We start from the raw sequence: 17915 nt of genomic DNA, 5'->3' as shown, positions 1-17915 counted from the left end.
GATTACTCAGTCAATGGACTAGAGGAGCACTTATGGGCAAGGTCAAGGGCACTTGACTCCAAGTCAAGTACTAACTCCAAATACATGGTTTTGACTGGAACTCTACATTGACTGCCTATATTGAACTCTTTTCTCCTTCCCAGCTGATCTTTCTGTATGAATTTGTACTTGCAGCATGGGCTTCTTTGCCTCATGGCATGTGGGATCTTAGTTTCCCAACCAAGGATCGAACCTGCATCTTTTGCATTAGAAGGCAGATTGTTAACCACTGGACCACCAGGGAAGTCCCTGGAAGCATCATCTTACACTTGAAATTTCTGTGACTAGAGAATCCACTTCTTAGCGTGTTCTGTCTCCTAGAAATTTTAATCTTATTTTCCACTGAAATCTTTCTATAAATTCCTTTGGTGTTCATACTGCCTCTGTAGTATGTTCAAATATGTGACTCATCCTCAAATTAGCCTTTCATGTATTTGAAGCCAGCTATAATCCCACCTGTTTCCTCACCTCAATCCCTTTTTATTTCTAGGATGTGTGTGCCTGTGTGTGCTGTTGCTTTAGTCATGTTTGACTCTTTGCGATGCTATGGACCATAGCCTGCAGGCTCCTCTGTCCACGGGAATCTCTAGGCAAGAATACCAGAGTGGGTTGCCATTTCCTCCTCCAAGGGATCTTCCTGACCCAGGAATTTACATCTCTTACATCTCCTTCACTGGCAGGCACCAGCACCGACTGGGATAAATATCCCTAATCTAGATGGTTTTTGACCAGTCCATTTCTTATCTGTTCAGAATCATTTCTTTCGGTCCTGCACTCCTGACTGGCCTGACTCTCTTATTACCAAAGACTTACCGTCTTTCAATCAATCACTGATTTAAAATTTAATTGTACTTTGACCTAGTGAATTTTTTTACTGGATGACTTCTTATCCCAGCTCTAAGTCTGATGTTAAATGTTACTCTTTATACTAATTATGCTATTTATGCCTATATTTGCCTGTCATTCTTTCTGTTCAGTGCCCTGTAGCATTCAATTTCACTGCTTCATGCTGAAAATGATGATGATCTTTAGTATGAATATTAGTGATAAACATGAATTACAAAATAAATTCTTTATTATTATGTTTAATCTTTGCTTTTGTTCTAATAACAGCAACATGCAAGAGAATTTGACATTTCCTATTTTTTTTCAGCAGAAGATCTCTTATTTATTCATTTATCTATTCAGCAAATATTTAGTGAGTTGACTGCCATAGTTTTATGCCTGGGAATACAACAATAAGAATGATGTATATAATTTTTGCTTTCATATAGCCTACATGCTAGTTGGAAGAGCAGATAAAGCACAAATAAATGGATAAACAAATTCAGAGAATGCTTAGTGTTGTGAATAAAATAAAACCAATAATGCAACCAAGTGATTGAGAAGGTAGCAGACAAGGTGAAGTGATTTTAGAAGAGATTGTCAGTGAAGAAGTCTCTGAGCAGATAATATTTAAGCAGAGTCATGAATGATGAAAGGATCCAATTACACAGTGATATGGGAGAGGAGTATCTGAGCAGAAAGGAGTTAGTGCAAATTACTTTGGCAAGAATCAGCATGATGTGGTTAAAGAAATAGCAAGCCCTTATGTCAGCTAGAATACCTATGTGAAGGGAGAGTGATTCAAGATGAGGCTGTAATAGTAGGCACTGACCAAACTCCTTGGGTTCTAGAAGGTCATAGTTCAAAATGTGTAATAGGAAGCAACTGAAATTGGAGGCGTTATGAAGAAGAATATTATAATCTAGTTTACATTTTGGGACTTCTCTTTGCTGTGTGGAGCATAAAATGTAGGCACATAAGAATAAATGTGAAGACTGATTAGAAGACTTTCAGATGAGAAATGACATGGCTTGGACTAGGGTGGAAGAGACAGGAGATGAATTCAGAATATGTTTCATGGGTAACACTGATAGAAATTGTTCACATGCTAGGTATATGGAGTAAGAAAACACAAAATAGGAATCGGTATAAGTGGTTGTTAAATATTATATTGATTACATTAATTTCACCAATTTACTATTATATTTGGACTTCATACAAAATTAGATGCACAATGTAAATGTGATATATTATTTACTTTGCATAAAATAGTGAAGAAATTTATGAATTAGATTTAGGAACAGTAAAACTTGGTATTGTTTGATCAGTTAGAATCATTAAGCAAAGCATACAGATGCGATAAATGAGGTGGAGGAATTCCCAAATCTGCAATTCCCAAATCTGACTGAGTTGTGAACTGTCAAGGTAGTATATTTCAACCTGAGGCCTTTGGACGTTCTCAGAGTCGCTTAGATCTTCTATATACATTTTTAATTATATTATCATTTTAGTGAAAATCTAAAAAAAATTAATGTAAGCATGAAAGTGTTAGTCAATCAGTCATGTCTGACTGTTTGCGAACCCATGGACTGTAGCCAACCAGGCTCCTCTGTCCATGGAATTCTCCAGGCAAGAATACTGGAGTGGATTGCCATTTCCTACTCCAGGGGATCTTCCCAACACAGGGATGGATCTGGGTGTCCTGCATTGTAAGAAGATTTTTTACCATCTGCTACTCAGGAAGCCCCCTGAGTAAATTAAAAATTTTTTTTTTTTAAAGAATAAAGAGGGAAAGACCTGCCTAAGGTCACACCTCTAGTAGGAGATTCTCTGTGGCTTTTATATTTTCTCTCCTGGATCTCCTCTTCTTCTATGTCTTTACCCCCACCCCCACCCCCACCCCCAGGTCTTGATTTATCACAAGATATTTTCCCGCTGTCTCTTGACTCAGGGATCCTCCTCTCTTCTCTGTTGGTGATCTTCCAAGATAGCAATGACAAAAAGAGTCATAGCAAACATTAGTTGAATTGAGGGGCTTCCCAGGCGGCGTAGTTGGTACAGAAGCTGCCTGTCAATACAGGAGACACAGGAGACGTGCATTCAATCCCTGCATTGGGAAGATCCCCTGGAGTAGAAAATGGCATGCTAAGTCACTTCAGTCATGTCCATCTCTTTGTGACCCTATGGACTGTAGCCTGCCAGGCTCCTCTGTCCATGGAATTTTCCAAGCAAGAATACTGGAGTGGATTGCCATGTACTCCTCCAGGGGATCTTCCGAACCCAGGGATCAAATCTGTGTCTCTTACATCTGCATTGGCAAGCAGGTTCTTTACCACTAGTGCCACCTGGGAAGCCCCATAGGAAATGGCAACCCACTCCAGTATTCTTGCTTGGGATATCCCATGGACAGAGGAACCTGGCAGGCTACAGTCCATGGGATCACAAAGAGTCAGACAAGACTGAGAGACTGAGCATGCAACTGAATTGAACTTTCTGTTTAAACCAGTCAGTCTGTCTACCCAGCGGTGCTTACAGCAATCCTGGATCTTGGTCACTTCATGCTCTGCCCATGCACTACAAGGAAGTTCTGTCTTCTTCACTGGCTGTTCTGGTTCTCTTTCCTCAATTCACATCTACTTGGTCTGATGGTCTAATTTACCCCTTTCAAAACCTTACAGTTTTAACTGGAAAAATCTGGCTTCCTGGATGAACCTATGATCAGGCAATTTCCCTTAATAGTCCTTTTCTTCATGACACTTCCTCTCATTTAAAAAAAAAAAAAGGTATCTATCGAAAAGTAGTTTTCACAAAGTATTTCACATCTATCACAAAATAATCCAAAAATGTGCTTTGTTTGGTGTGTAGAGTTTGGGGGGGGGATGTATGTTTGATGTGCTGTTTTGTTTTGTTTCGTTAGTTGCCAACATTAAAAAATTGGAAGATTTCACGGAAAAATCTAGACTTGTTCTCCATATATTTACAGTAGTTTGGAGTCTTATAGCAGTGACCCCATCAAGACAGTATGAATTTCCTGCTCACCAGTCAATTCCCAGCAGTACATACAAATGCATTTTGCTGCCTGGCTTCCTCTGAAAGTTGAGTTTGGAGCATCCGCTTTAGATGTCCCTCTATTTGCTCATATTCTGAAGCTATATTATTATCTCTACATCACCAATGTTTACTCCTTCTCTGCTCATAGATGTTATGTTTCTGGGTTATATTGATTTTTATTTTAAAAATGTTGATTGACTCAAAACATTCACTATCCTTTCAACATATCAACCAGTTCATATGAGGCTTTTCTAAACCTTGAGTTCTAGTAGGACTTCCTTTACTCCTATATAAGTTTAAGTATATTTTTTTTTTAATTTAGCATTTGAAGAAAAGAAATTCAATCATTGTCTTCTGCACCAATACACTCTATCTTAGAAACAAGAAAGATACTCTGTAAATACCAGCTTCTGACAAAAAACTTTTCCTATACATTGACTTTTTTCCTTTTAAGATAATATTTTGTAGAAGGAAATGGCAACCCACTCTAGTATTCTTGCCTGGGAATTTCCATGGACAGAGGAGCCTTGTGGACTATAGTCCACAGCATCACAAAAGAGTTGGACACGAATGAATGACTAACACACACACACTACTTGCAGGATCTTAGCTGCCTGACCAGGGATCAAACCCGGGGGTTGGCAGTAAAAGCCACAAGTCTTAACCTCTGAACCACCAGGGAAATCCCTTAACCTTTTTTAAAAAAGAAAGATTCAGAAGTCAGCAACCTGCAGTCAAATTACTGCCTGATTTGAATTTCATGTCATTTTATGAACTGAAAATAAATAAAAACTTTTAACACTTCATGATTACATCTAATTATAAAAATAACTACATAAATTATGAATATCCAACAAAGTTATTGTGGAAGTGAATTTTTAAGAATTAAAAAAGATTCAGAGACATTGAATGTTAAAGTTAGATGTGAGATGGGGGAAGTTTAAGATAGTGATCAAAGCCTTTCTTTACTTATTTTCCTCTAACTGATTGTATTTGTTTTGATCTCTACTTCTTCACCTTCATTTTAATTTCTGCTTAATTATCTATGCAAACATGAACGTTTCAGTATTACTTTTCTTTCCATGTTGATGGAATATTCTAAGTTGATCAACATTTTCTTGGTAGCTTGCTTTCAAAGCAAAGAGTTTTTCACTAATATAGTTACAGTACTTTGTTTTCAACTAAATTGGTTTTCAAAATTTCCCATCCTCTGTGGGTTTACATCCACTATGGTCTTATAAATTCTTTGAAGATAAGAATAGATGACTTTGAATTAGGCAAGAAAAAAATTTCTGTAAAACTAGATTTTCTAAGCCTATGACCCAGATAGGCTCAAAAACACTTTCAAATCCGTACCTTTGAAAGCTACTGAAGATCTTCTGAAAACTTGTAAGATGCTTTGACATAAATGGTAATATCTACTTGAATGCCTAGATTGTAAGTTATATTCTATTTAGATCAAACAGCAATGTATTAGATCAACTGTCAATCATAGAAAAGATAAATTCTTTTTTTCAGCAATTTAATTAAATAGGGTGCTGTATCACTAACATACTATATTAAGGAAACACACATACACACAAATTGTCTTATAACCATATATGAAAAGATCCTTAACATCACTTGCAAACATTGAAATGCAAGTTAAAATGTCATAGCATCTTTTTATATATCAGAATTAAGACCAAAACAGTGTGATAATACCTCACTGTTAGTGAGGTTACAGTAAAACAGGTGTAATCCTCTTGTGTTAGAAGACACATGAACTGATAAACTCTTACCAAATGACACTGTTTACCAAAATGTTTTAAAGTTCTATTTTTTGATCCACGAATCCCACTTTCTAAGAATTTACCTTACAGATATATTTAGACTTGTGATCAAACATACAAGTACAAGAATAATTTTGTAATTGTACTTGTCTAGTAATCCAAAGATATCAAAAAATACAAAACGAACTAAAGTTCCCAATAGTAAACAGTTACTAAGCAATTCTATGCTGGGCATATATTAATAGTAAAAAGAAATGAAAACATATGTCCACACAAAGACTTGTACACAAATGTTCACACCAACATTATTTGTAACAGCTAAAAAATGAAAACAACTCAAAAGTCCATCAACTGAAAAATAGGTAAGTAGATGTGGTATCCATACAGTGGGATATAAACCAGCCATAGAAAGAATGAAGTCCTGATATCTGCAACATGATTGAACCTCAAAAACAACTAAGAGAAAAAAGCAGTCACAAGAGGCCACATATTGTATGATTCTATTAATCTAAAGAACACAGAATAAACAAATCCACTGAGACCAAAAGTAAATTAGAGGTTGCCTAAGGCAGGAGTAAGGGGGAGAGGATGGGGTGAGGAAAATAATAGGTCAGCTTTATTTTTGTGGTGATTCATGCATCCTAAAATTAGATTAGGGTGATGATTGCACTAGTACAAACATACTGATTCCACTGAATTGTACTTTTTTTTTTTTTTTTTTGTCTGCACCACACACACAGACCTTAGTTCCCCAACCAGGGATTGAACCTGTGCCCCCTGCCTTGGGAGGGGGTAGTCTTAACCACAGGGCCGTCAGGAAAGTCCCTGAAGTGTACTCTTTAAACCAATATATTTCTTACTTGATAAAATGATTTTCAAAAAATTAATCAAAATTTTCATCGATTATGAGATGGAATCAAATAAATTAAATCAAATAAATCAAATGGGTCAAATAAATTATGCTAAATCTATGCAATGGAGAATGCCACAGTTATGAAAATTTCATTGCCCTCTTCGTGCCAGTAAAGAGAGATCTTCCCAAAAAAATTGTTATAAGAGCAAAGTGCAGAATACTGTACCAAGGTCCAATTTATGTGACAAAATGCATGGAATATTTCTTGAAAGACACATATGAGACTGGTAACAGTTGTCTTTGGGAAATGGGAGATGGGATATAGAATGTGAGATTTTTCTTTTCAGTATTCCCTCTTATCTTTCCTTAAGGGCATATATTTATCTCACAATAAACCATTTTAAACTAGTTTTGTTTTTTTTTCCTAAAGGGAAAAGAGAGGGAAAAAGAAAGTCCAAACCAGTAAGACATGAAATACTCTGCTACGTATGATAGACGTAAAGTGTTGTGGGGCAAACACAGATGGCGACAAAGCAGACCCACCCTCGGTTTACCATTTAACTAAGAAGAGATTAAATTAAAAAGTGACAAAGTAATTTATGGGAACTTTAAAAAACATAAAATTAGCATAAGAAACCATGTGTGAGTGCTCTATATACAGATGAGAGTTCTCCCAGCAGCACTCGGCTGCATGGTGTCAAGCCAGAGGGTAAGCAGGGCAGCCACACGACACTTCAAAAAAACAGGTGGCTTGTCAGAAGCTTGCTTGTAGCAAAATGGTCACAAGTGCAGCATAGCATGTTGTTTCAGGCACAAGTGGAAGTTTAGAAAACTTTTTGTGTGTGTGGCCTTACCATGTAGATCTTTGGGCTTCCCGGGTGCCTCGGCAGTGAAGAATCTGCAGCAGACACCGGAGACGAGGGTTTGATCCCTGGGTCAGGAAGATCCCCTGGGGAAGGGCGTGGCAACTCGCTCCAGTATTCTCACCTGGAGAATCCTATGGACAGAGGAGCTTGGCAAATTATGGTCCGTAGGGTCACAAAGAGTTGGACACGGGTGAAATGACTGAGCACGCATGCATGCAGATCTTAGTTTCCCTACCAAGGATTGAACCCATGCCCCCTGCATTGGGAGCTCAGAGTCTTAACCACTGCACTGCCAAGGAAGCCCCTAGAAAACTTTTTAAAGAAATCATACTAAGCTATACCTGAAACTAACACAATATTAGAAATCAACTATGTTTCAACAAAAATTAAAAGGAAAAAAAGCATAGTAAGTTTGATTATCCTGGTCTCTCTACACATAGAGACATAAATGTGCCCTTAGAGGTTTAATAAGAGCCTGTCCCATGTAGAAAAAAAAAAAAAAAAATGGTTCTAGGTGCTAGGATACTTCTTAAGCAAAACACCCACTGTGTTGGGTAGAAATAGTAGGTACATACTATTTCTAATTCTCATAGCCATCCTGCATGTTAGGCAGCAGTAGTGTCATTTTACCATGCAGGGAATATAAAACCCAGAAAAGCAAAATACATTACCCAATGCCCTACAGCTACTACAAGCTGGGATTGGTAGTCAAACCTAGGTCTGAATGATTCCAGCACAAGTATTCTTTCTATCAAACCATTCCACTTCCCTTGCTGAAAACTTACTTCTGGTGTTGTTCAGGAATCAAGAATTGAGAAGGAAATGGCAACCCACTCCAGTATTCTTGCCTGGAAAATTCCATGGACAGAGGAGCCTGGCAGGCTATCGTCCATGGCATCACAAAGAGTCAGACATGACTGAGCACACACACACACAGGAATCAAGAAAGTAAAAGCAACGTTTGTTTGTTCGTTACCTGAAGGGCTGGATAAGGAGTTAAACTTCCTGATTCTTACTCCATTCTAAGATATCCTACATGAACCAAAAGTATGGATGATTTGTTTTTGGAAAAGGTTTGGGTTTTTACAGTTGAGAGATGGGATGACTGCCATGTATCAATGATGTAGCCAGATTAAGTGATAACTAAGAATAGGAATGTTTATTAAGAACTATAATGTTCAGATGCTTCTGCAAGGTGGGTGTATATGACCATTTCACAGATGAGAAAATAAAGACTTGGGGATGTCAAGCAGCTTACTCGTGGCCCAAAACTGATAAACAATTAAATGAATATGAGTGGTGAAGTCTGAATTCAAACTCAAGACTCTCTATTCCAGAACTTTTCATTCTTCCCTCGGCCATGAAGCCACTGAAGCACAATAAAGATATAGAAGTGGCAAACATAAGACATGTGTTTCAAGAAGTGTGGCTATGAAGGGAACGAGAAACAGCAGCTGTTAACTAGAGTGAGGAACAAAGGAGGAAGGATATTTTTGTGTTTCTTTAGCGTACAGGAGATCAAACCACATTTAAGATGGGAAGTGCATCATAAAGGCTTAAACACAATCCAGAGCGCAGAGTAAGTTCTTAATAATCGTTTCTTACTTGATGAGAGTGAAGGAGTTATTGATTAATGGAGCAGGGTCTATAAGAAAGCAGGCATGTCATGAACCAAGAACAGCAGTTAGTATTAGTAAGAATGACATTTTCCAGAAAATCAGAGGCAAAGGAAATAAGGGTAGCAAGATGTAAGGAGGTTTTAAGTTAGAACAAAAGGTAAATGGGGATGGTCAAGTAGAGTGTTCTCCATGGTCTTGGTAAAATAAAAGGTAAAGTATCCATGGTGAACGAGGACAGAGTGAGAGGGTCCAGGAATGTGGGGAGCTTTTAAACAACTATTATGGGAAACGTGATAAGGTCTCAGTGAGACCAGATTCTGAAGGAGCCTGTATTTAGTTAGGTTTAAATGACTGTACATGGGCAGACCATTGCTAGTGATTCCATCAAATATACACTTAGATTGTTCTTAGTGCAGAGTTTATCAGCCCAGACTCAGGAAATACCAGACAATTGCTAGAGCTTTTTGTCCCATTTGGATGAACAATAGCCATGGTCGCCCTACGCAAGTGTAGAGAAGATAAAAGTTTATATTCCACATTGCCAGTTCAATGGCTAAATCTTGGAGCAGTTCAGATCAGTTCAGTCGCTCAGTCGTGTCCGACTCTTTGTGAACCCATGAACCACAGCACGCCAGGCCTCCCTGTCCATCACCAACTCCCGGAGTCCACCAAAACCTATGTCCATCAAGTCAGTGATGCCATCCAACCATCTCATCCTCTGTCGTCCCCTTCTCCTCCCACCTTCAATCTTTCCCAGCATCAGGGTCTTTTCAAATGAGTCAGCTCTTCGCATCAGGTGGCCAAAGTATTGGAGTTTCAGATTCAACATCAGTCCTTCCAATGAACACCCAGGACTGATCTCCTTTAGGATGGACTGGTTGGATCTCCTTGCAGTCCAAGGGACTCTCAAGAGTCGTCTCCAGCACCACAGTTCAAAAGCATCAATTCTTGGGGCAGGCACATAATAGTTCCACAATAAATAACTGAAGATCTTATAAAAATTCAAAATATGATTTCAGAATAACTCAAGTCAGGATAGCTCAGTAATGATTTTTATTTGTCGCATCCCTCATCCTTATGTGATCATCTTTTATGTTTATACTATGCTTCAGACTTTTCAAGATGCTGTCGATACATATCAGCTCATCTAATCTTTAAACCTTTATGAAGTACTTGGGGTCATACCACTCCCATTTGACAGTTAGAAAAACTAAATCACACAGAAATTAAATGATTTGCTGAAGACAAAGGACTGTTTGGTGTAAAACTGGTGGTAAAATCAAGTTTTCTAACGTCTGACTCAATTCTAAGACATCCCAACAAAATCATAATTAGAAATTAAGTCTACAGTCAAGGTTTTATGGCAGTTAGGGATGATATGATATATTGTTTTTCGGGATGTTTTAATGTTTATTTTATTTATTTGGCTGTACTGGGACTTAGTTGCAGCACATGTGATCTTTGACCTTTCCGTTGTGGCATACGGGATCTAGTTCCCTAATCAGGGATCAAGCCCGGGCCCCCTGCATTGGGAGTGTGGTGTCTTAGCCACTGGACCACCAGGGAAGTCCTCATAGTATCTTTGGTTTTCTTAAGGAATCCATGGATTGAAAAGGAAATCCAGAACCACAACTCAAGATACTCCTTAGACCTTGTGGACCATAAAGGTTACAAGCACCTTTTTAATCAAAGTCATCAATGTCAGAATCTAAGGGGTAGATTTCCTGAGTCCTCATAGATCTTTATGTTACAAGAGTATTGTCACAATACCAGGAACTAGTATTTATTTAAAAAAAAAAACAAAAAAACTCAAGTACAAAGTTTGTGAAATAATACAATTTCCATTTTCTATTATATAAGTATACTACCACTGTCAAAGTTTCTTCGTTAATTATCCCCTCCCCTTCTCCTCACTCATTCTTCCCTCCCCCCTCAATTCTGCTTTTCCATCTATAGTTTTAGATCCCGACATAATGTCACCACTTTGGGTAGCTGGTGTTTCAGTGAACCTGGGACCACCCTTAAGGTTCAGGCAGATAATCCCTGGGCACTGCTTGCAGACTCATGCAGGCCCCTGCCAGGCATTTCCTCCTACTAGTAAAATGACCCGAGTGTTCCACCCATGTGTCAGAGAACATGCCTTGTGTAAGGCCTCTACTAAGCTCCCAAAATTAAAGAGAATGAAAAATTCAAATCAGAGGTTGTTAACTTCCCAGATTCTTGAGAGCTGTTTTCATGTTCTAGACAGTTTTGCAATTTCTCTCCCCTTCGTTCACAACTCTTCCCATTTTTTTGTAACTGGTATGAACTGCTCCCTACTGTAAGTACAGTCAGTTCTCTTTTGTTATTAGTCATACTTTAAAATTATGATTAAGAATTTTATTATCAAATTTATTACATCTCTTGTGGAAGTTCAAGTGTTACAACTAGGTCTCAGTCAAACTTCCATTCAGCTTTTTAGCAAAATGGCCAGCATCTACTTGAAGCCTTAGTTCAGTTCAATGCAGTCCCTCAGTCATGTCCAACTCTTTGTGACCACATGGACTGCAGCACGCCAGGCCTCCCTGTCCATCACCAACTCCCACAGCTTACTCAAACTCATGTCCATTGAGTCAGTGATGCCATCCAACCATCTCATCCTCTGTCGACCCCTTCTCCTCCCACCTTCAATCTTTCCCAGCATCAGGGTCTTTTCAAATAAGTCAGTTCTTCACGTCAGGTGGCCAGAGTATTGGGGCTTCAGCTTCCGCATCAGTCCTTCCAATGAATATTCAGGATGGTATTTCCTTTAGGATGGACTGGTTGGATCTCCTTGCAGTCCAAGGGACTCTCAAGAGTCTTCTCCAACACCACAGTTCAAAAGCATCAGTTCTTTGGCGCTCAGCTTTCTTTATAGTCCAACTCTCACATTCATACATGACTACTGGAAAAACCATAGCTTTGACCAGATGGACCTTTGCTGGCAAAGTAATGTCTTTGCTTTTTAACATGCTGTCTATGTTCGTCATAACTTTTCCTTCCAAGGAGCAAGTGTCTTTTAATTTCATGGCTGCAGTCACCATCTGCAGTGATTTTGGAGCCCAAGAAAATAAAGTCTGTCACTGTTTCCATTGTTTCCCCACCTATTTTGGCCATGAAGTGATGGGACTGGATGCCATGATCTTAGTTTTCTGAATGTTGAGCTTTAAGCCAACTTTTTCCACTCTCCTCTTTCACTTTCATCAGGAGGCTCTTTAGTTCTTCACTTTCTGCCATAAGGGTGGTGTCATCTGCATATCTGAGGTCATGGATATTTCTCCTGGCAATCTTGATTCCAGCTTGTGCTTCCTGCAGCCCAGCATTTCTCATGATGTGCTCTGCATATAAGTTAAATAAGCAGGGTGAAAACATACTTAAGACCTTAAGCCTTAAGTTCCTATTAAAAGGCCCAGGAACATAATTCCTGAATCTGACTTGGGATGAGAGTGGGCAGTAGGATATAAATTTACCTGCTTAGCTCACTGCAACTGAGCTATCCTGTACTGTCCAGTAGTCTTGCTCTGTCTGCTACTATGAGGCCCATATCCTTGCACATTTCTCTGAGGAAGAAATTCCAAATGGTCTTTTCAATTCTTGTAAAGCCACAGACTACCTAGGCAATATTGATATCCCTGAGACTTGAGGGATAAGACCCAAATATATAGATAAATAGATGGATTGATCAGAGTTTTGGTTGTTAACTCTCAACTTTTACATTTCTAATTCTTGATACCAACTAAATTCTAAACTTGTTCTTTCCCTTTGTTTTATTTCATATATTTTAGATCTTTTCATGATTTTATTTCAAACTCCTCAATTGCAAATCATCAGACATTTTTTTTCCCTGTCAACCTGTATCAGTCATCCATCTTTGGGGGCCCATTTTCCACTAACTCCTGGATGTCTACTTTCCTGCTATCTGATTGCCAAATTCTGAAACATATATCCAAAACACCACTTTATTTGAACTCCTTTATAGATTATTTCATAGTCGGCAGAGTTAATATTGCCCTAATAAAACTGAAAACAGTTGTTCAATATTTCCCTAAAAGGCAAAGCACCAATTAGAAAAGCTGGACTTATGAAAATGTGTTAGTATGTCCATTTGAACTTATCAATAATTTCCAGCTAATGACTTTAAGAGCATGGACAGAACATAGCAGAAAGGGCACAAACATCAGAAGATATCAACTAAGTTTTATATTCTGGCTAAGTTTGAATTCCACCTCTGTTGCTTACTGACTCTCTGAAGTTGGGTAGTTTTCTTACTTATCAAATGGAAACTAGATAACAAATACCCAAAGAAGTTTTATATAAGTTAGATAAAATTCCATATGCAAAATACCTAAAATGGTTCCTAAGCAAAAAATGATTTATTAATGTTATAATTAATCTCAGAAATTTCCTATAGATTGTTTCCATTTCTTCTTTATTTGCTTTATTATAATTCAATATCCATTCTTTTCTTACATCACATCAGTCTAGATTTTTGCTTTTGAGAATTCCAATATTATTAATTATATTTTGGCACAATTTTTGAAGTTTGCATTAAGATTTTAGAGCCAATCCTATTACAGTAAGGCCAGTCTACCTGTTTTTTGCCTCCCTGAAAAACTAAGATGCTTTTCCTTAGTATTATTTTGTATGCATGCAAATATATTCCTTGTAGTATTTGAAAGTGACCATAGATTTGCAAAGCAAAATATCCCATTGCTAAATACTATTGTAACATAGGAATACTTTAGTGTGTGTTCCCTCAAGCTTAAAGAAGAACAAGACACTTATAGTCTAGTTTCTCATTTAGTCTGTCAGATTATCTCTAACAATTTTCCGAAAGTAATTTGAAAAAACAACCCATCCAATTCTTCTCCATCTCCCAGCTCTCCTTTCCTCTGGCTTGACTGCGCTCTCAGGCACACCCTCTGGGGTGGTGGTGAGATGGCTGTCATAGTTCCCTGAAGACCCCTTGGAGTTACAAGTCCAGGCAATCACACCACTTTCTGAACAGCTCAAGTTAATATAACCAGGGAAGGGAAAGTAGATGCCCGGCAAGAAGAAGAGCAGGGGGTCGCCCCAGCGGCCCCATCAGAAAGCCTCCTAATCCTGTGTGAAGACAAACCTGTAGCCACGGAGTTCAGGGTAGGTTGGGTTCTAGTCTACCCAGTTCAGCGTTCCCCAAACCATGTCTATGATTTCTCACCTTCAGGCCTTAGATCACTCATGTGGTGGAGTCTCCCACTTGTCAAAACATATCCCGTGAAAAGATGTCACAAATGACTAATAAATAATTTTTCTTCTCTTTGGGCTTCCCTGGTAGCTCAGTCGGTAAAGAATCTGCTTGCAGTGCAAGAGACCCAGGTTCGATCCCTGAGTTAGGAAGATACCCTGGAGAAGGAAGTGGCTACTCACTGCAGCATTCTCTCCTCGGAAATCCCATGGGCAGAGGAGCCTGGCAGCCTACAGTCCATGAGGTTGCAAGAATCAGACTCGACTTAGTGACTAAACCACCAATGGTTTATTAATATCCATTCACAGTGGCTTACTCTCTTTGTGTAAAGCTTTCAAGTCACTTATGATTCTATCAAACCATATTATTTATAAATTAAAATAACAAGCTGCATTTCCATCTGTCTCATTCACTAGGATTTTTAATATTTGTTTTATGAAAGAAGAGGTAAGTAATAATACCTTATTAGACAAATGGTCCTGGGACATTGGTAAATGATTTAAGAACAATAATAAACCCATAAAAATAGATCTTGATTTCACATCTAATTTCAAAATAAATTACTAATAATTTTTAAAAGTTAAATGCAAAAAAATGAATTCAATGAGAAATAGGAGAAAATATAAGTTTAATAATTATGTGTTCTCAGGGTAGGGAAGGGCTTCCTAAATGTAACTCTAGTGACAAATTATCCATGAAAAAATTTGCTAATTGAATTCAAGAAAAAGTATCTAGCCTTAAATATCAGAAAACTTTAACTTTATGACAAAAAGACAAAAATATTTCTAATATATAAATGTAATCAGAAATTTTCATTTATCAGATTTATAAGAGAACTAATTATTCCTACCTCAACCCCCCAAAAAATGGCTGGCAATAGAAAACATGAGCTAATCCTGTGAGATTTTCTCCTGTCAAGGAATGTCACAAGTCAGGGGTATAGGGACTGGACAATTTTTAAAACTCCAAGAGGACTATGATAGTGAGGAGAGAGTGAAGTGAAGTGAAGTTGCTCAGTCGTGTCTGACTCTTTGCAACCACATGGACTGTAGCCAGGCTCCTGAGAGGGTATTATTTCTAATATGAGAGGCAAAAATATCTAAAAGGAAATAGGAAACTTTTTGTATAATATTTAAGCAGTAGAAAAGTGGTTGCCAGGGGCTGAGTTTGGGGGGGAAAGGAGAGGTGTTTGGTCAAAGGGTAAAAACTTTCATTTATAAGATGTATAAAGTTTGAGGACCTAAAACAGAACATGATGACTACAGTTGATAACATTATATTGTATAATTGAAATTTGTTAAAAGAGTAGAACTTAAGTATTCTTGCCACTCTTCCCAAAAAGACAAATATGTGAAGTGATAGATACATTAATTAACTTGGTGGGAAGAAACCTTTCACATATGTGAAATCTTTGATATATGTGCATCAGATCATCACATTATACAGTTTAAATATCTTAAAATTTTGTCTTTTATACATCAGTAAGCTGGGTGGTGGGAGGTGAGGAGAAATGGAACATTTAAAAATCTATATCCCGTGATACTGAGAGTATTGAATTCTTTAAAGCATTAATTCAAATTACAGTGCATTTCCTTCATTATTATGTTTAAAATCCTCATTTCTGTATACTTGGAATTGTTAGTTCTTGCATGATGAAGATTTGTCTTAATTCACAGTGTTTTTTTATTTTGCTTCTTAGGTACCAACAAAGGACCAATGGCTTTCTCAACAACTGCCCTACCACCACCTCCACCGTCCCATCCAGCCAGCCAACCACCATTGCCAGCGTCTCACCCAACACAATTGCCAGCCCCAAGTCTACCTCCCAGAAACATTAAACCTCCCTTAGACCTCAAGTAAGCAAAATATTATTTTGCCATTACTTTGTCAATCTCTTGTCAGAAATTTTCAAACTATGCTTGGCTGAGTGCTGAGGGTTCCACGTGACTCTGGGGGAAACACAAAAGTGGTCAGTGAGCAGGGAGAAGAGATGGCTTGGCAAGCTGCTCTCACACCTCCATATCCTTTAGCAATTCTTATTTATCTGTTTTGGCAATGGTTTTTCCTTAAGAATTCATTTGAGGAAAATTTCTAGAGCCTTTTTAGAAGTTCTGAGACACTCTTCAGATCAACACAACCACCATCTCGTTAACCTTCATCATCATTTCCACCACCATTACCATTAGCATCACTGCCACCATCATTTTCATCACCACCATCATTACCAATACCACCACCACTATCATCACCACCACCGTATTTTATTGGTTGCCTGTAATATGCTAGGCACTTAACATATATAATCCTTATGACTTCATTGAGTGGATAGTGTTTTCGTCATTTCACAGATAAGTAAATGGAACTTTACAGAGGTTAAGTAATTCTCAATAGAAGACTGTCAGTAGTAGTCTGAGTCCACTGTATACTTTTAACCACTCTGCTAAATAACCTCCTATAAGTTAAAAAAAAAAAAATGGAGGTTTTTTCTGAGTAATCAGATTTCTGACTGTGTATTAAAAAAATAGGAAACTTATTCAAGCCCACTCTCACTTTTCTTAGATGGTACTTTTTAGAAATGTCAAAATTGTGTAGGTTGTTATGCATAAGCTCTTTATCCATGATTTACCAGAAGAACTGGTTGAGAAAAAAGCAAGCAGAAGACTCGGATAGAATGAAATATTGTTTTAAAGAGAAATAGACAATGGCAAGCATAGACTCTGTTTGCAAATCAGAGTAGATCTTCTATTTCTTCTCCTAAAATATTGTTTTGCATGATTATCCTTTACCACAAATATGCCAAAAAATATTTAGCTACAGTTGCTTTTCCTTTACTTTAATCGCCTACCAGATTGATGTTCATTACATCTAAAGTACTTAATATCCATAATCCTTATGATAGACTCAATTAATATCATGTCTGATTGACAGCATTCCTTCAATACTGATAATTACAATTTAGAGCAGGAGTTGAAAACACACTTGTCATGGGTAGCCAGTGCTACGTTTCACTTTATTAGGCTTTGATGGGGGGTAAGGGGGCGCTATTGGTTAAAAGCAGAACTCCAACTGACTAGGAGATATTAGAGCAGTTTACTATCTTACATAAAACCAGCATTTTACATTTATGTTAACCACATGCCCTTCCATGCATTTGAGTTTATGAATCCTAGTTTATGACAACCAGCTACCAAAGGAGAATATAAGCCATTTGCCTACTAACGTATGAGTGTCAAAAAATATTAACTTAATTAAAATAACTAATATGTGCTCTTATATAAACTTGATTTCCGTATAAATGAGTTTCTTTTCACATGTATTAAATCCTGTGTCTTTATCCTACTCTGAAGAATTTAACCCATTAGATTTTGATCTCAATACTTTTGAGGCTTATTATATGACTCTATCCCAGCAGCTGGCTTTAATTAGGCTTCTGGATCCTGTGTAATTCTAGTGAGAAATTTCAGTAAATACATTGAGTATGAATTCCTGATAATTTATAAGGCAAAAAGATTGGTAATTCTTTGACTGAAGAAATCATGGAGGAGGGTTTATCACTATTCCTGTTGTTTGAGAGTCCTCAAGACCAGTCCTAGGTTTGGTGATCAACCGCAAGGACACACAGACTTAGCATACAGGAGTACTCGT

At 37.8% G+C, this 17915-nt stretch overlaps 1 protein-coding gene across 5 annotated transcripts in view; it reads left to right on the top strand.

Annotated features, from left to right (window-relative positions):
• FYB1 (FYN binding protein 1) overlaps positions 1-17915 on the top strand; it is a 166398-nt gene that overhangs the window by 103429 nt on the left and 45054 nt on the right. For all 5 annotated transcript variants that reach the window (XM_065905612.1, XM_065905610.1, XM_065905613.1 and 2 more), the window contains one exon: positions 15970-16126. In XM_065905612.1, the coding sequence (XP_065761684.1) occupies positions 15970-16126 (157 nt within the window). The remainder of the gene's footprint in view (positions 1-15969; positions 16127-17915) is intronic.

Source organism: Muntiacus reevesi, chromosome 14, assembly GCF_963930625.1.
Source record: "Muntiacus reevesi chromosome 14, mMunRee1.1, whole genome shotgun sequence".
Taxonomy (NCBI): Eukaryota; Metazoa; Chordata; class Mammalia; order Artiodactyla; family Cervidae; genus Muntiacus; species Muntiacus reevesi.
Note: the sequence above shows the minus strand (reverse complement) of the source record. Positions and strands in the feature narration are given on the sequence as shown.